This window comes from Garra rufa, chromosome 18, assembly GCF_049309525.1.
Source record: "Garra rufa chromosome 18, GarRuf1.0, whole genome shotgun sequence".
NCBI lineage: Eukaryota > Metazoa > Chordata > Actinopteri > Cypriniformes > Cyprinidae > Garra > Garra rufa.
Window position 1 is genome coordinate 43,268,265 of NC_133378.1, and position 16,058 is coordinate 43,284,322.

General features: G+C 48.2%; 2 protein-coding genes across 2 annotated transcripts; one reads left to right on the top strand and one right to left on the bottom strand.

Moving 5' to 3' along the window:
• Nucleotides 1-715: 715 nt before the first annotated feature.
• On the bottom strand, nucleotides 716-3,447 carry LOC141291400 (uncharacterized). The gene has a single exon (XM_073823571.1). It carries the CDS (start codon nucleotides 3,404-3,406, stop codon nucleotides 734-736), a length of 2,673 nt encoding a protein of 890 aa, XP_073679672.1. The 5' UTR covers nucleotides 3,407-3,447; the 3' UTR covers nucleotides 716-733.
• An 8,622-nt stretch (nucleotides 3,448-12,069) lies between these two features.
• LOC141290716 (uncharacterized) lies at nucleotides 12,070-16,058 on the top strand. The gene is made up of 7 exons (XM_073822808.1): nucleotides 12,070-12,127; nucleotides 12,198-12,274; nucleotides 13,439-13,489; nucleotides 13,766-14,062; nucleotides 14,714-14,764; nucleotides 15,098-15,461; nucleotides 16,033-16,058. Exons 1-7 carry the CDS (start codon nucleotides 12,070-12,072, stop codon nucleotides 16,056-16,058), a joined length of 924 nt encoding a protein of 307 aa, XP_073678909.1.

A 16,058-nucleotide genomic window follows, 5' to 3' on the forward strand; every position in this document is an offset into this window, starting at 1 on the left:
GAGGAACTGGGTTCCACATGACTAGGTTTTCCATTTTTAGAAATGGGTTTTTCTGATGGATGGGAGGAACTGGGTTCCACATGTGGACTAGGTTTTCCACCTTCAGAAATGGGTTTCTCAGATGGGTGGGAGGAACTGGTTTCCACATGAGGACTAGGTTTTCCACCTTTGGAAATGAGTTTCTCAGGTTTACCACTGGACTCTTCGGATGGGTGGGAGGAACTGGGTTTCATGTGAGGACTAGATTTTTCAGGTTTAGAAATGGGTTTCTCAGATGGGTGGGAGGAACTGGGTTCCATGTGAGGACTAGATTTTTCAGGTTTAGAAATGGGTTTCTCAGATGGGTGGGAGGAACTGGGTTCCACATTTGGATTATTTTTTCCACCTTTAGAAATGGGTTTCTCAGGTCTACCACTGGACTCTTCGGATGGGTGGGAGGAACTGGGTTTCATGTGAGGACTAGGCTTCTCAGGTTTAGTGCTGGATTTCTCAGATGGCTGGGAGGAACTGGGTTCCACAAGTGGACTAGGTTTTCCACCTTTAGAAATGGGATTCTCAGATGGATGGGAGGAACCAGGTTCCATGTGAGGACTAGATTTCTCAGGTTTAGAAATGGGTTTTTCAGATGGATGGGAGGAACTGGGTTCCACATGAGGACTAGGTTTTCCACCTTTCAAAATGGGTTTCTCAGGTTTACCACTGAACTCCTCGGATGGGTGGGAGGAACTGGGTTTCATGTGAGGACTAGGCTTCTCAGGTTTAGTGCTGGATTTCTCAGATGGCTGGGAGGTTTTTCAGATGGGTAGGAGGAACTGGGTTCCACAACAGGACTAGGTTTTCCACCTTTAGAAATGGGTTTCTCAGATGGATGGGAGGAACTGGGTTGCCCAGCTTTAGAGCTGGTCTTTGTGAAGAGAATACTTGTTTTCACTGGGAGAGGAGAGCTTGAGATCTCTGGTTTAGAACGGTGCTCCAAATAAGCACTAGGTTTCTCAGGTTTAACATTGGACTTCTCAGGCAGGTTGGAGGAACTGGGTCCCATGAGAAGACTAGGTTTTTCAGGTTTAGCACTGGACAGCTTAGATGGGTGGGAGGAACTGGGTTCCATGAGAAAACTAGGTTTTTCAGGTTTAGCACTGGACAGCTTAGATGGGCGGGAGGAACTGGGTTCCATGTTAGGACTAGGTTTCTCAGTTCTACCACTGGACTCCTTGGATGGGTGAGAAGAACTGGGTTCCATGTTAGGACTAGGTTTCTCAGGTTTAGAAATGGGTTTCTCAGATGGGTGGGAGGAACTGGGTTCCACATTAGGACTAGGTCTCTCTGTTTTACCATTGGACTCCTCAGATGGGTGAGAGGAACTGGGCTTCATCTGAGGACTAGGTTTTTCAGATTTAGAAATGGGTTTCTCAGATGGCTGGGAGGAACTGGGTTCCACAGGTTTAGAACTAGTTTTTGTGAAGAGAATACTTGTTTTCACTGGGAGAGGAGAGCTTGAGATCTCTGGTTTAGAACGGTGCTCCAAATAAGCACTAGGTTTCTCAGGTTTAACATTGGACTTCTCAGGCAGGTTGGAGGAACTGGGTCCCATGAGAAGACTAGGTTTTTCAGGTTTAGCACTGGACAGCTTAGATGGGCGGGAGGAACTGGGTTCCATGTTAGGACTAGGTTTCTCAGGTTTACCACTAGACACCTCCAATGGATGGGAAGAACTGGGTTCCATATTAGGACTAGGTTTCTCAGTTCTACCACTGGACTCCTTGGATGGGTGAGAAGAACTGGGTTCCATGTTAGGACTAGGTTTCTCAGGTTTAGAAACAGGTTTCTCAGATGGGTGGGAGGAACTGGGTTCCACATGAGGACTAGGTTTTCCACCTTTCAAAATGGGTTTCTCAGGTTTACCACTGAACTCCTCGGATGGGTGGGAGGAACTGGGTTTCATGTGAGGACTAGGCTTCTCAGGTTTAGTGCTGGATTTCTCAGATGGCTGGGAGGAACTGGGTTCCACATGTGGACTAGGTTTTCCACCTTTAGAAATGGGTTTCTCAGATGGATGGGAGGAACTGGGTTGCCCAGCTTTAGAGCTGGTCTTTGTGAAGAGAATACTTGTTTTCACTGGGAGAGGAGAGCTTGAGATCTCTGGTTTAGAACGGTGCTCCAAATAAGCACTAGGTTTCTCAGGTTTAACATTGGACTTCTCAGGCAGGTTGGAGGAACTGGGTCCCATGAGAAGACTAGGTTTTTCAGGTTTAGCACTGGACAGCTTAGATGGGTGGGAGGAACTGGGTTCCATGAGAAAACTAGGTTTTTCAGGTTTAGCACTGGACAGCTTAGATGGGCGGGAGGAACTGGGTTCCATGTTAGGACTAGGTTTCTCAGTTCTACCACTGGACTCCTTGGATGGGTGAGAAGAACTGGGTTCCATGTTAGGACTAGGTTTCTCAGGTTTAGAAATGGGTTTCTCAGATGGGTGGGAGGAACTGGGTTCCACATTAGGACTAGGTCTCTCTGTTTTACCATTGGACTCCTCAGATGGGTGAGAGGAACTGGGCTTCATCTGAGGACTAGGTTTTTCAGATTTAGAAATGGGTTTCTCAGATGGCTGGGAGGAACTGGGTTCCACAGGTTTAGAACTAGTTTTTGTGAAGAGAATACTGGTTTTCACTGGGAGAGGTGAACTTGGGATCTCTGGCTTAGAACGGTGTTCCATATAAGCACTAGGTTTCTCAGGTTTAACATTCGACTTGGAACTGGGTTCCATGGTAGGACTAGGTTTCTCTGGTTTAACACTTGACTCTTCTGATGGGTGGGAGGAACTGGGTTTCTCAGGTTTAGAAATGGGTTTCTCAGATGGCAGGGAGGAACTGGGTTCCCCAGGTTTAGAACTAGTCTTTGTGAAAAGAATACTGGTTTTCACTGGGAGAGGTGAACTTGGGATCTCTGGCTTAGAATGGTGTTCCATAGAAGCACTAGGTTTCTCAGGTTTAGCATTCGACTTGTCAGGCAGGTTGGAGGAAATGGGTTCCATGTAAGGACTAGATTTCTCAGGATTATCACTGGATTCCTTAGGTGGGTGGGAGGAACTGGGTCCCATGTGAGGACTAGGTTTTTCAACCTTAGAATTGGATTTCTCAAAGGTAATGGAGCCAGACTTCTCAAACGGGAACAAAGAACTGGGTTTCATGGGAGCACTAGATTTCTCAGGTTCAGCACTGGACTTCTCAGATGGGTGGGAGGAACTGGGTTCCTGGTAAGGACCAGGCTTTGCACCTTTAGAAATGGGTGTCTCAAAGGGAAGGAGGCCAGACTTCTCAAGTGGGAAAAATGAACTGGGTTTCATGGCAGCACCAAGTCTCTCAGACTTCAGACTAGACTTATCAGATAGAATGGAAGACCTGTGTTCCATCAGAACACCAAGTTTCTCAGGTTTCGAACTAGCCTTAGTGAAGAGAATACCCGTTTTGACTGTGAGGGGAGAATTTTGGGTTTCTGGCTTAGAACGGTGTTCCATATAAGCACTAGGATTTTCACCTTTAGAACTAGTTTTCTCTGGTTTAATGCTGGACTCCTCAGATGGGGGGGAGGAACTAGGTTCTATGGGAGGACTAGGTTTCTCAGGTTTAATGCTGGACTCCTCAGATGGGTGGGAGGAACTGGGTTCCATGGCAGAACTAGGTTTCTCTGGTTTAATGCTGGACTCCTCAGATGGGGGGGAGGAACTAGGTTCTATGGGAGGACTAGGTTTCTCAGGTTTAATGCTGGACTCCTCAGATGGGGGGGAGGAACTAGGTTCTATGGGAGGACTAGGTTTCTCAGGTTTAATGCTGGACTCCTCAGATGGGTGGGAGGAACTGGGTTCTATGGAAGGACTAGGTTTCTCAGGTTTAAGGCTGGACTCCTCAGATGGGTGGGAGGAACTGGGTTCTATGGGAGTACCAGGTTTCTCAGGTTTAATGCTGGACTCCTCAGATGGGTGGGAGGAACTAGGTTCTATGGGAGGACTAGGTTTCTCAGGTTTAAGGCTGGACTCCTCAGATGGGTGGGAGGAACTGGGTTCTATGGGAGGACCAGGTTTCTCAGGTTTAATGCTGGACTCCTCGGATGGGTGGGAGGAACTGGGTTCTATGGGAGGACTAGGTTTCTCAGGTTTAAGGCTGGACTCCTCAGATGGGTGGGAGGAACTGGGTTCTATGGGAGGACTAGGTTTCTCAGGTTTAAGGCTGGACTCCTCAGATGGGTGGGAGGAACTGGGTTCTATGGGAGGACCAGGTTTCTCAGGTTTAATGCTGGACTCCTCAGATGGGTGGGAGGAACTGGGTTCTATGGGAGGACCAGGTTTCTCAGGTTTAATGCTGGACTCCTCAGATGGGTGGGAGGAACTGGGTTCTATGGGAGGACTAGGTTTCTCATGTTTTAGGCTGGACTCCTCAGATGGGTGGGAGGAACTGGGTTCAGTGTGAGCAGTAGCTTTCTCAGGTTTAATGCTGGATTCATCAGATGGGTGGGACGAACTAGGTTCCATGTGAGGACTAGATTTCTCAGGTTTACCACTGGACTCCTCAGATGGGTGGGAGAAACTGGGTTCCATGTGAGGACTAGGTTTCACAGGTTTAACACTGGACTCCTCAGATGGGTGGGAGGAACTGGGTTCTATGGGAGTACCAGGTTTCTCAGGTTTAATGCTGGACTCCTCAGATGGGTGGGAGGAACTGGGTTCTATGGGAGGACTAGGTTTCTCTGGTTTAAAGCTGGACTCCTCAGATGGGTGGGAGGAACTGGGTTCCATGGCAGAACTAGGTTTCTCTGGTTTAATGCTGGACTCCTCAGATGGGGGGGAGGAACTAGGTTCTATGGGAGGACTAGGTTTCTCAGGTTTAATGCTGGACTCCTCAGATGGGTGGGAGGAACTGGGTTCTATGGAAGGACTAGGTTTCTCAGGTTTAAGGCTGGACTCCTCAGATGGGTGGGAGGAACTGGGTTCTATGGGAGTACCAGGTTTCTCAGGTTTAATGCTGGACTCCTCAGATGGGTGGGAGGAACTAGGTTCTATGGGAGGACTAGGTTTCTCAGGTTTAAGGCTGGACTCCTCAGATGGGTGGGAGGAACTGGGTTCTATGGGAGGACCAGGTTTCTCAGGTTTAATGCTGGACTCCTCGGATGGGTGGGAGGAACTGGGTTCTATGGGAGGACTAGGTTTCTCAGGTTTAAGGCTGGACTCCTCAGATGGGTGGGAGGAACTGGGTTCTATGGGAGGACTAGGTTTCTCAGGTTTAAGGCTGGACTCCTCAGATGGGTGGGAGGAACTGGGTTCTATGGGAGGACCAGGTTTCTCAGGTTTAATGCTGGACTCCTCAGATGGGTGGGAGGAACTGGGTTCTATGGGAGGACCAGGTTTCTCAGGTTTAATGCTGGACTCCTCAGATGGGTGGGAGGAACTGGGTTCTATGGGAGGACTAGGTTTCTCATGTTTTAGGCTGGACTCCTCAGATGGGTGGGAGGAACTGGGTTCAGTGTGAGCAGTAGCTTTCTCAGGTTTAATGCTGGATTCATCAGATGGGTGGGACGAACTAGGTTCCATGTGAGGACTAGATTTCTCAGGTTTACCACTGGACTCCTCAGATGGGTGGGAGGAACTGGGTTCCATGTGAGGACTAGGTTTCACAGGTTTAACACTGGACTCCTCAGATGGGTGGGAGGAACTGGGTTCTATGGGAGTACCAGGTTTCTCAGGTTTAATGCTGGACTCCTCAGATGGGTGGGAGGAACTGGGTTCTATGGGAGGACTAGGTTTCTCTGGTTTAAAGCTGGACTCCTCAGATGGGTGGGAGGAACTGGGTTCCATGGCAGAACTAGGTTTCTCTGGTTTAATGCTGGACTCCTCAGATGGGGGGGAGGAACTGGGTTCTATGGGAGGACCAGGTTTCTCAGGTTTAATGCTGGACTCCTCGGATGGGTGGGAGGAACTGGGTTCTATGGGAGGACTAGGTTTCTCAGGTTTAAGGCTGGACTCCTCAGATGGGTGGGAGGAACTGGGTTCTATGGGAGGACTAGGTTTCTCAGGTTTAAGGCTGGACTCCTCAGATGGGTGGGAGGAACTGGGTTCTATGGGAGGACCAGGTTTCTCAGGTTTAATGCTGGACTCCTCAGATGGGTGGGAGGAACTGGGTTCTATGGGAGGACCAGGTTTCTCAGGTTTAATGCTGGACTCCTCAGATGGGTGGGAGGAACTGGGTTCTATGGGAGGACTAGGTTTCTCATGTTTTAGGCTGGACTCCTCAGATGGGTGGGAGGAACTGGGTTCAGTGTGAGCAGTAGCTTTCTCAGGTTTAATGCTGGATTCATCAGATGGGTGGGACGAACTAGGTTCCATGTGAGGACTAGATTTCTCAGGTTTACCACTGGACTCCTCAGATGGGTGGGAGGAACTGGGTTCCATGTGAGGACTAGGTTTCACAGGTTTAACACTGGACTCCTCAGATGGGTGGGAGGAACTGGGTTCTATGGGAGTACCAGGTTTCTCAGGTTTAATGCTGGACTCCTCAGATGGGTGGGAGGAACTGGGTTCTATGGGAGGACTAGGTTTCTCTGGTTTAAAGCTGGACTCCTCAGATGGGTGGGAGGAACTGGGTTCCATGGCAGAACTAGGTTTCTCTGGTTTAATGCTGGACTCCTCAGATGGGGGGGAGGAACTAGGTTCTATGGGAGGACTAGGTTTCTCAGGTTTAATGCTGGACTCCTCAGATGGGTGGGAGGAACTGGGTTCTATGGAAGGACTAGGTTTCTCAGGTTTAAGGCTGGACTCCTCAGATGGGTGGGAGGAACTGGGTTCTATGGGAGTACCAGGTTTCTCAGGTTTAATGCTGGACTCCTCAGATGGGTGGGAGGAACTGGGTTCTATGGGAGGACTAGGTTTCTCAGGTTTAAGGCTGGACTCCTCAGATGGGTGGGAGGAACTGGGTTCTATGGGAGGACCAGGTTTCTCAGGTTTAAGGCTGGACTCCTCAGATGGGTGGGAGGAACTGGGTTCTATGGGAGGACCAGGTTTCTCAGGTTTAATGCTGGACTCCTCAGATGGGTGGGAGGAACTGGGTTCTATGGGAGGACTAGGTTTCTCATGTTTTAGGCTGGACTCCTCAGATGGGTGGGAGGAACTGGGTTCAGTGTGAGCAGTAGGTTTCTCAGGTTTAATGCTGGATTCATCAGATGGGTGGGACGAACTAGGTTCCATGTGAGGACTAGATTTCTCAGGTTTACCACTGGACTCCTCGGATGAGTGGGAGGAACTGGGTTCCATGTGAGGACTAGGTTTCACAGGTTTAATACTGGACTTCTCAGATTGGTGAGAGAAACTGGGTTCAGTATGAACAGTAGGTTTCTCAGGTTTACCACTGGACTCCTCAGATGGGTGGGAGGAAATGGGTTCCATGGGAGGACTAGGTTTCTCTGGTTTAATGCTGGACTCCTCAGATGGGTGGGAGGAACTGGGTTCCATGCGAGCACTAGGTTTCACAGGTTTAGCGCTGGAACTCTTGGATGGGAAGGAACTGGTTTCCATGGGTGGACTAGGTTTCTCTGGTTTAACAATGGACTCCTCAGATGGGTGGGAGGAACTGGGTTCTATGGGAGGACCAGGTTTCTCAGGTTTAAGGCTGGACTCCTCAGATGGGTGGGAGGAACTGGGTTCTATGGGAGGACCAGGTTTCTCAGGTTTAAGGCTGGACTCCTCAGATGGGTGGGAGGAACTGGTTTCCATGGGTGGACTAGGTTTCTCTGGTTTAACAATGGACTCCTCAAATGGGTGGGAGGAACTGGGTTCTATGGGAGGACCAGGTTTCTCAGGTTTAATGCTGGACTCCTCAGATGGGTGGGAGGAACTGGGTTCTATGGGAGGACTAGGTTTCTCAGGTTTAAGGCTGGACTCCTCAGATGGGTGGGAGGAACTTGGTTCTATGGGAGGACCAGGTTTCTCAGGTTTAAGGCTGGACTCCTCAGATGGGTGGGAGGAACTGGGTTCTATGGGAGGACCAGGTTTCTCAGGTTTAAGGCTGGACTCTTCAGATGGGTGGGAGGAACTGGTTTCCATGGGTGGACTAGGTTTCTCTGGTTTAACAATGGACTCCTCAAATGGGTGGGAGGAACTGGGTTCTATGGGAGGACCAGGTTTCTCAGGTTTAATGCTGGACTCCTCAGATGGGTGGGAGGAACTGGGTTCTATGGGAGGACTAGGTTTCTCAGGTTTAAGGCTGGACTCCTCAGATGGGTGGGAGGAACTTGGTTCTATGGGAGGACCAGGTTTCTCAGGTTTAATGCTGGACTCCTCAGATAGGTGGGAGGAACTGGGTTCTATGGGAGGACCAGGTTTCTCAGGTTTAATGCTGGACTCCTCAGATGGGTGGGAGGAACTGGGTTCTATGGGAGGACTAGGTTTCTCATGTTTTAGGCTGGACTCCTCAGATGGGTGGGAGGAACTGGGTTCAGTGTGAGCAGTAGGTTTCTCAGGTTTAATGCTGGATTCATCAGATGGGTGGGACGAACTAGGTTCCATGTGAGGACTAGATTTCTCAGGTTTACCACTGGACTCCTCAGATTGGTGAGAGAAACTGGGTTCAGTATGAACAGTAGGTTTCTCAGGTTTACCACTGGACTCCTCAGATGGGTGGGAGGAAATGGGTTCCATGGGAGGACTAGGTTTCTCTGGTTTAATGCTGGACTCCTCAGATGGGTGGGAGGAACTTGGTTCTATGGGAGGACCAGGTTTCTCAGGTTTAATGCTGGACTCCTCAGATAGGTGGGAGGAACTGGGTTCTATGGGAGGACCAGGTTTCTCAGGTTTAATGCTGGACTCCTCAGATGGGTGGGAGGAACTGGGTTCTATGGGAGGACTAGGTTTCTCATGTTTTAGGCTGGACTCCTCAGATGGGTGGGAGGAACTGGGTTCAGTGTGAGCAGTAGGTTTCTCAGGTTTAATGCTGGATTCATCAGATGGGTGGGACGAACTAGGTTCCATGTGAGGACTAGATTTCTCAGGTTTACCACTGGACTCCTCAGATTGGTGAGAGAAACTGGGTTCAGTATGAACAGTAGGTTTCTCAGGTTTACCACTGGACTCCTCAGATGGGTGGGAGGAAATGGGTTCCATGGGAGGACTAGGTTTCTCTGGTTTAATGCTGGACTCCTCAGATGGGTGGGAGGAACTGGGTTCCATGCGAGCACTACGTTTCACAGGTTTAGCGCTGGAACTCTTGGATGGGAAGGAACTGGTTTCCATGGGTGGACTAGGTTTCTCTGGTTTAACAATGGACTCCTCAGATGGGTGGGAGGAACTGGGTTCTATGGGAGGACTAGGTTTCTCAGGTTGAACACTGGACTTCTCAGATGGAATGAAATAACTGGGTACCAGGGCAACACTGGGCTTCTCAGAGAGAAGAGCACTAGACTTTTCAGATAAAGTGTAACTGGTTTCCATAGGAGCACTCGGTTTCTCATGTTTAATACTGGAACTCTCAGAGGGGGAGGAGGAACTGGTTTCCATGGGAGTATGAAGTTTTTCAGGTTTAGAACTGGGTTTCTCTGAGTGAAGGGAGGAACTGGTTTCTACAGAAAGTACGGTTTTCTCAGGTTTAACACTGAATTTCAGAGAAGAACTGGGTTCTATAGGAGCACTAGGTTGTTCAGCCAATTTCTCAGGTTTAGCACTGGACTTCTCAGATGGAAGAGAAGAACTAGGTTCTATCAGAACCCCAAAATTGTCAATTTTTGAACTGGGTTTTGACAAGAGAATTGCAGGTTTAGAAATGGGTTCTACAGGAGTTTTAGACTCTTTAGATGATATGAAACTTAGGTTCTCCAATTCAGAACCGGGCTTCTCTAAATGGGGATAAGAACCAGGTTTCTCAGGTGTCAAACTGGTCTTTGACAACAGCAGACTTCGTTTTACTGGAAAGGAAAAACTAGGTTTCTCTAAGAAAAGGGAGCGAGAGTTATCAGAAGATAATAAAGAACTGGGTTCATTAGGATATGCTCCTTTTACTGAAGGGTAGTCCATTAAAGCAGTAGATTTTTCAGAGGAAACAGATAAACTAGACTTCACATGAACACGAGAGCTAGGTTTGTCATGGAAGTAAGAATTGTCAAAGTGACTCCATCCTAAAAAAATAAAAAGATAAATAAACTTTGGTTATACAGTTGGCAACATACTACAGTGACAATAGATTTTTTAACATTAATACAAACATGATAGTTAAAACAGTCACGCACACGCAACTTTGTATCAATAAAAAAAGTTAAACAACCAAACCTTTGTTTTCTTGTAGTACTTGCCCAGCATTACTCCAGTCAGACACATGGGAGACAAGTTCAATTGGAGAAGAGAGTACTAAAATAAAACTCAAAATTAACAAGAGAAACATACTTGTAATACAATTTATTAAAACTTACTTACCTTCACTCTGTAAATGATAAAGGTTTAATAAAATAAGGAGTCTAAAAGGACCCATTTTGCCCACAAGTTCAACCATTTGGTTTGTCGGTCTAGCCAGGCGTTTTAAAGATGAGCAGTGACACAGATTTGCATCACCTGGAATCTACATTAACGAACAACAATTACATAATTAACATCCTGTTTAAACTTATGCACTGATAGATTTTGCCTCATGCCTGTGGTTATAACTTTAGAAAACCAGTCTTGACATAGACATAAAATGAGTCTAAATAAATAATGTGCACAAGTGTTAAGTTAAACATTTATGGGGTTTTTTCAAGTAGGGTGTAAAATAGTGTCCTGTCTGTTTTGAACAAATTCTTTAGTAGTTTCTGATTTTACATAATGAATTTGTATTTGTGTACTGGAAATCCTATTAAAGCACCCTGTTAAACATCACAATAAACCTATCAGTGCATGAGCTCTTTATTTGGTGCCATTTCTAGTTCATGTGGGATAATTTATATGTGTGTGATATTCAGAAAAAAAGTGATTATTTTTGGAACTTGAGTTCTGTGGGCTAAAACATCAGTTTGTATGCTGAGTGTTAATAATTACTGATCTCATTAATTAGCAGGTTTTATCCAGGTGGTACAAACTGTTTTCTGATTGGCTTTAAAAGTCCTGGCATGGCTAGAATGTTTTTTTTTTTTTTTTAGTAGTGAACAGTTTGTGTCATTTTACCTGCTAACATGATGTTCACCAACCTTGTTTCTGAAGGCACACCAGCTCAACACTTTTTTAAAACTCTTCTAATCAAACACAACACCTCAAATCATTAGTAGAAAAGCCAAAGTCTTTAGTGGTTGGGTCAAATAAAGGAGACTTCACTTAGGATATCTCCAGAAATAGGGTTGGGAAACATACACCAAGATTCTGTGTGACCAAATAAAGCTGTTTTTTTTTTTTGACTGGGTGAATAACCTGTGTGTTCTGTCTTCTAAAGGGTGGGTTTTGCCCAACTATTCTGAAGCTGTGGAGTTTTATTATCAAGTAGACTAGTATCAACTATTTGGGTTAAGTATTTAGGTTTGTTTTTTGTTGTGTGAAAAACAGACTAACACTAAACATTTTTCTATGAGACTGCTTTGTTTCTCTTCATTTAGTGCATTCTTCTCCAGTTTATGTGTGATCAGCATGTGTGCTTTAGGGTTTCAATAAGTGAAAATCAATAATTCATAAGACATAAATGTTGAAATGTTAGCTCTACAGCAGGGTTGGGGAATCTTGATACTCAAGGGCCTATGGCCTGCAGAATTTAGCTCCAACCCTAAAAAAACTGTATCCTGAAGACCTTGATTATCTTATTCAGGTGTGTTTGATTAGGGTTGTAGCTAAACTCTGCAGGGACACTGCACTTCGAGGATCAAGGTTCCCCACCCCTGCTCTATAGGATAACAATATCAGTTTGTATACTGAGTGATTGATTAGTTATTGATCTCATTAATTAGCAGATTTGCTCATTTGCAATTACAAGTCATCCAGGTGGAACAAACAGCTTTGTTTGGCTTTAAAAGTCCTGGTTTGGCCACAATATTGCCATGCTTTAGTTAGGTTGGTTTTCTTTGTGGCTAAGTTTTTGGTAAAAAATGGGCTTAATTAAAGTTGCTGTTTTGGTGGTGTTTTGTCACCAGTTAGCATGGCAAGGTGAGTTTAATTTTGTTGGTTTGATTTATTTAACTATATCATTTTTTTTAATATGCATGTGTTCTTTCAGTATTTGGTTCCCCAACTGGCAACTTCAGCCTAGATGCCCCCGAGTCTGGTTCAGCAAACAGTGGCAACTTCAGCCTAGATGCCCCCGAGTCTGGTTCAGCAAACAGTGGCAACTTCAGCTTAGATGCCCCCAAGTCTGGTTCAGCAAACAGTGGCAACTTCAGCCTAGATGCCCCCGAGTCTGATTCAGCAAACAGCAGCAACTTCAGCCTAGATGCCCCTGAGGAGTCTGGTTCAGCAAACAGCAGCAACTTCAGCCTAGATGCCCCTGAGGAGTCTGGTTCTGCAAACACTGGCAACTTCAGCCTAGATGCCCCTGAGGAGTCTGGTTCAGCAAACAGTGGCAACTTCAGCCTAGATGCCCCCGAGTCTGGTTCAGCAAACAGCAGCAACTTCAGCCTAGATGCCCCTGAGGAGTCTGGTTCTGCAAACACTGGCAACTTCAGCCTAGATGCCCCTGAGGAGTCTGGTTCAGCAAACACTGGCAACTTCAGCCTAGATGCCCCTGAGGAGTCTGGTTCAGCAAACACTGGCAACTACAGCCTAGATGCCCCTGAGGAGTCTGGTTCTGCAAACACTGGCAACTTCAGCCTAGATGCCCCTGAGGAGTCTGGTTCAGCAAACACTGGCAACTACAGCCTAGATGCCCCTGAGGAGTCTGGTTCAGCAAACACTGGCAACTACAGCCTAGATGCCCCTGAGGAGTCTGGTTCAGCAAACACTGGCAACTTCAGCCTAGATGCCCCTGAGTCTGGTTCTGCAAACAGCGGCAACTTCAGCCTAGATTCCCCTGAGGAGTCTGGTTCAGCAAACACTGGCAACTTCAGCCTAGATGCCCCCGAGTCTGGTTCTGCAAACACTGGCAACTTCAGCCTAGATGCCCCCGAGTCTGGTTCTGCAAACACTGGCAACTTCAGCCTAGATGCCCCCGAGTCTGGTTCTGCAAACAGCGGCAACTTCAGCCTAGATTCCCCTGAGGAGTCTGGTTCAGCAAACACTGGCAACTACAGCCTAGATGCCCCTGAGGAGTCTGGTTCTGCAAACACCGGCAACTTCAGCCTAGATGCCCCCGAGTCTGGTTCTGCTAACACTGGCAACTTCAGCCTAGATGCCCCTGAGGAGTCTGGTTCAGCAAACACTGGCAACTTCAGCCTAGATTCCCCTGAGGAGTCTGGTTCAGCAAACACTGGCAACTACAGCCTAGATGCCCCTGAGGAGTCTGGTTCTGCAAACACCGGCAACTTCAGCCTAGATGCCCCCGAGTCTGGTTCTGCTAACACTGGCAACTTCAGCCTAGATGCCCCTGAGGAGTCTGGTTCAGCAAACACTGGCAACTTCAGCCTAGATGCCCCCGAGTCTGGTTCTGCAAACACTGGCAACTTCAGCCTAGATGCCCCTGAGGAGTCTGGTTCTGCAAACAGTGGCAACTTCAGCCTAGATTCCCCTGAGGAGTCTGGTTCAGCAAACACTGGCAACTTCAGCCTAGATGCCCCTGAGTCTGGTTCTGCTAACACTGGCAACTTCAGCCTAGATGCCCCTGAGGAGTCTGGTTCAGCAAACACTGGCAACTTCAGCCTAGATGCCCCCGAGTCTGGTTCTGCAAACACTGGCAACTTCAGCCTAGATGCCCCCGAGTCTGGTTCTGCTAACACTGGCAACTTCAGCCTAGATGCCCCTGAGGAGTCTGGTTCAGCAAACACTGGCAACTTCAGCCTAGATGCCCCTGAGGAGTCTGGTTCTGCAAACACTGGCAACTTCAGCCTAGATGCCCCTGAGGAGTCTGGTTCTGCAAACACTGGCAACTTCAGCCTAGATGCCCCTGAGTCTGGTTCAGCAAACACTGGCAACTTCAGCCTAGATGCCCCCGAGTCTGGTTCTGCAAACAGCGGCAACTTCAGCCTAGATTCCCCTGAGGAGTCTGGTTCAGCAAACACTGGCAACTTCAGCCTAGATGCCCCTGAGGAGTCTGGTTCTGCAAACACTGGCAACTTCAGCCTAGATGCCCCTGAGGAGTCTGGTTCTGCAAACAGCGGCAACTTCAGCCTAGATTCTCCTGAGGAGTCTGGTTCAGCAAACACTGGCAACTTCAGCCTAGATGCCCCTGAGGAGTCTGGTTCAGCAAACACTGGCAACTTCAGCCTAGATGCCCCTGAGGAGTCTGGTTCTGCAAACAGCGGCAACTTCAGCCTAGATTCCCCTGAGGAGTCTGGTTCTGCAAACAGCGGCAACTTCAGCCTAGATTCCCCTGAGGAGTCTGGTTCAGCAAACACTGGCAACTTCAGCCTAGATGCCCCTGAGGAGTCTGGTTCTGCAAACACTGGCAACTTCAGCCTAGATGCCCCTGAGGAGTCTGGTTCTGCAAACAGCGGCAACTTCAGCCTAGATTCCCCTGAGGAGTCTGGTTCAGCAAACACTGGCAACTTCAGCCTAGATGCCCCTGAGGAGTCTGGTTCAGCAAACACTGGCAACTTCAGCCTAGATGCCCCTGAGGAGTCTGGTTCTGCAAACACTGGCAACTTCAGCCTAGATGCCCCTGAGGAGTCTGGTTCTGCAAACACTGGCAACTTCAGCCTAGATGCCCCTGAGGAGTCTGGTTCTGCAAACAGCGGCAACTTCAGCCTAGATTCCCCTGAGGAGTCTGGTTCAGCAAACACTGGCAACTTCAGCCTAGATGCCCCTGAGGAGTCTGGTTCAGCAAACACTGGCAACTTCAGCCTAGATGCCCCTGAGGAGTCTGGTTCTGCAAACAGCGGCAACTTCAGCCTAGATTCCCCTGAGGAGTCTGGTTCAGCAAACACTGGCAACTTCAGCCTAGATGCCCCTGAGGAGTCTGGTTCTGCAAACACTGGCAACTTCAGCCTAGATGCCCCTGAGGAGTCTGGTTCTGCAAACACTGGCAACTTCAGCCTAGATGCCCCTGAGGAGTCTGGTTCAGCAAACACTGGCAACTTCAGCCTAGATGCCCCTGAGGAGTCTGGTTCTGCAAACACTGGCAACTTCAGCCTAGATGCCCCTGAGGAGTCTGGTTCTGCAAACAGCGGCAACTTCAGCCTAGATTCCCCTGAGGAGTCTGGTTCAGCAAACACTGGCAACTTCAGCCTAGATGCCCCTGAGGAGTCTGGTTCAGCAAACACTGGCAACTTCAGCCTAGATGCCCCTGAGGAGTCTGGTTCTGCAAACAGCGGCAACTTCAGCCTAGATTCCCCTGAGGAGTCTGGTTCAGCAAACACTGGCAACTTCAGCCTAGATGCCCCTGAGGAGTCTGGTTCAGCAAACACTGGCAACTTCAGCCTAGATGCCCCTGAGGAGTCTGGTTCTGCAAACACTGGCAACTTCAGCCTAGATGCCCCTGAGGAGTCTGGTTCTGCAAACACTGGCAACTTCAGCCTAGATGCCCCTGAGGAGTCTGGTTCAGCAAACACTGGCAACTTCAGCCTAGATGCCCCTGAGGAGTCTGGTTCTGCAAACACTGGCAACTTCAGCCTAGATGCCCCTGAGCAGTCTGGTTCTGCAAACAGCGGCAACTTCAGCCTAGATGCCCCCGAGTCTGGTTCTGCTAACACTGGCAACTTCAGCCTGGTTGCTCCCAAGGAGTCTAGTTTTGCCAACACTGTTGCCTTTAGCCAGGATGCTTCTGAGGAAACTGGTTTTGTGAATGCCACCTTCAGTTGGGACGCTACAGAGTCAGGTTTCGTAAATGGCAACTTCAGCCAAGATGCTGCTTCTGAGTATGTTTCAGGCCCTGTCTATTTGTATGCCAACTCCAGCCATGATGTTGTGTAATAAAATAAAAACCTGTTTGAGTATTTCTGTCTGTTCCATTTGTTCAACTCCAGTGTTGTCTCGTGTGTACTGGGACTAG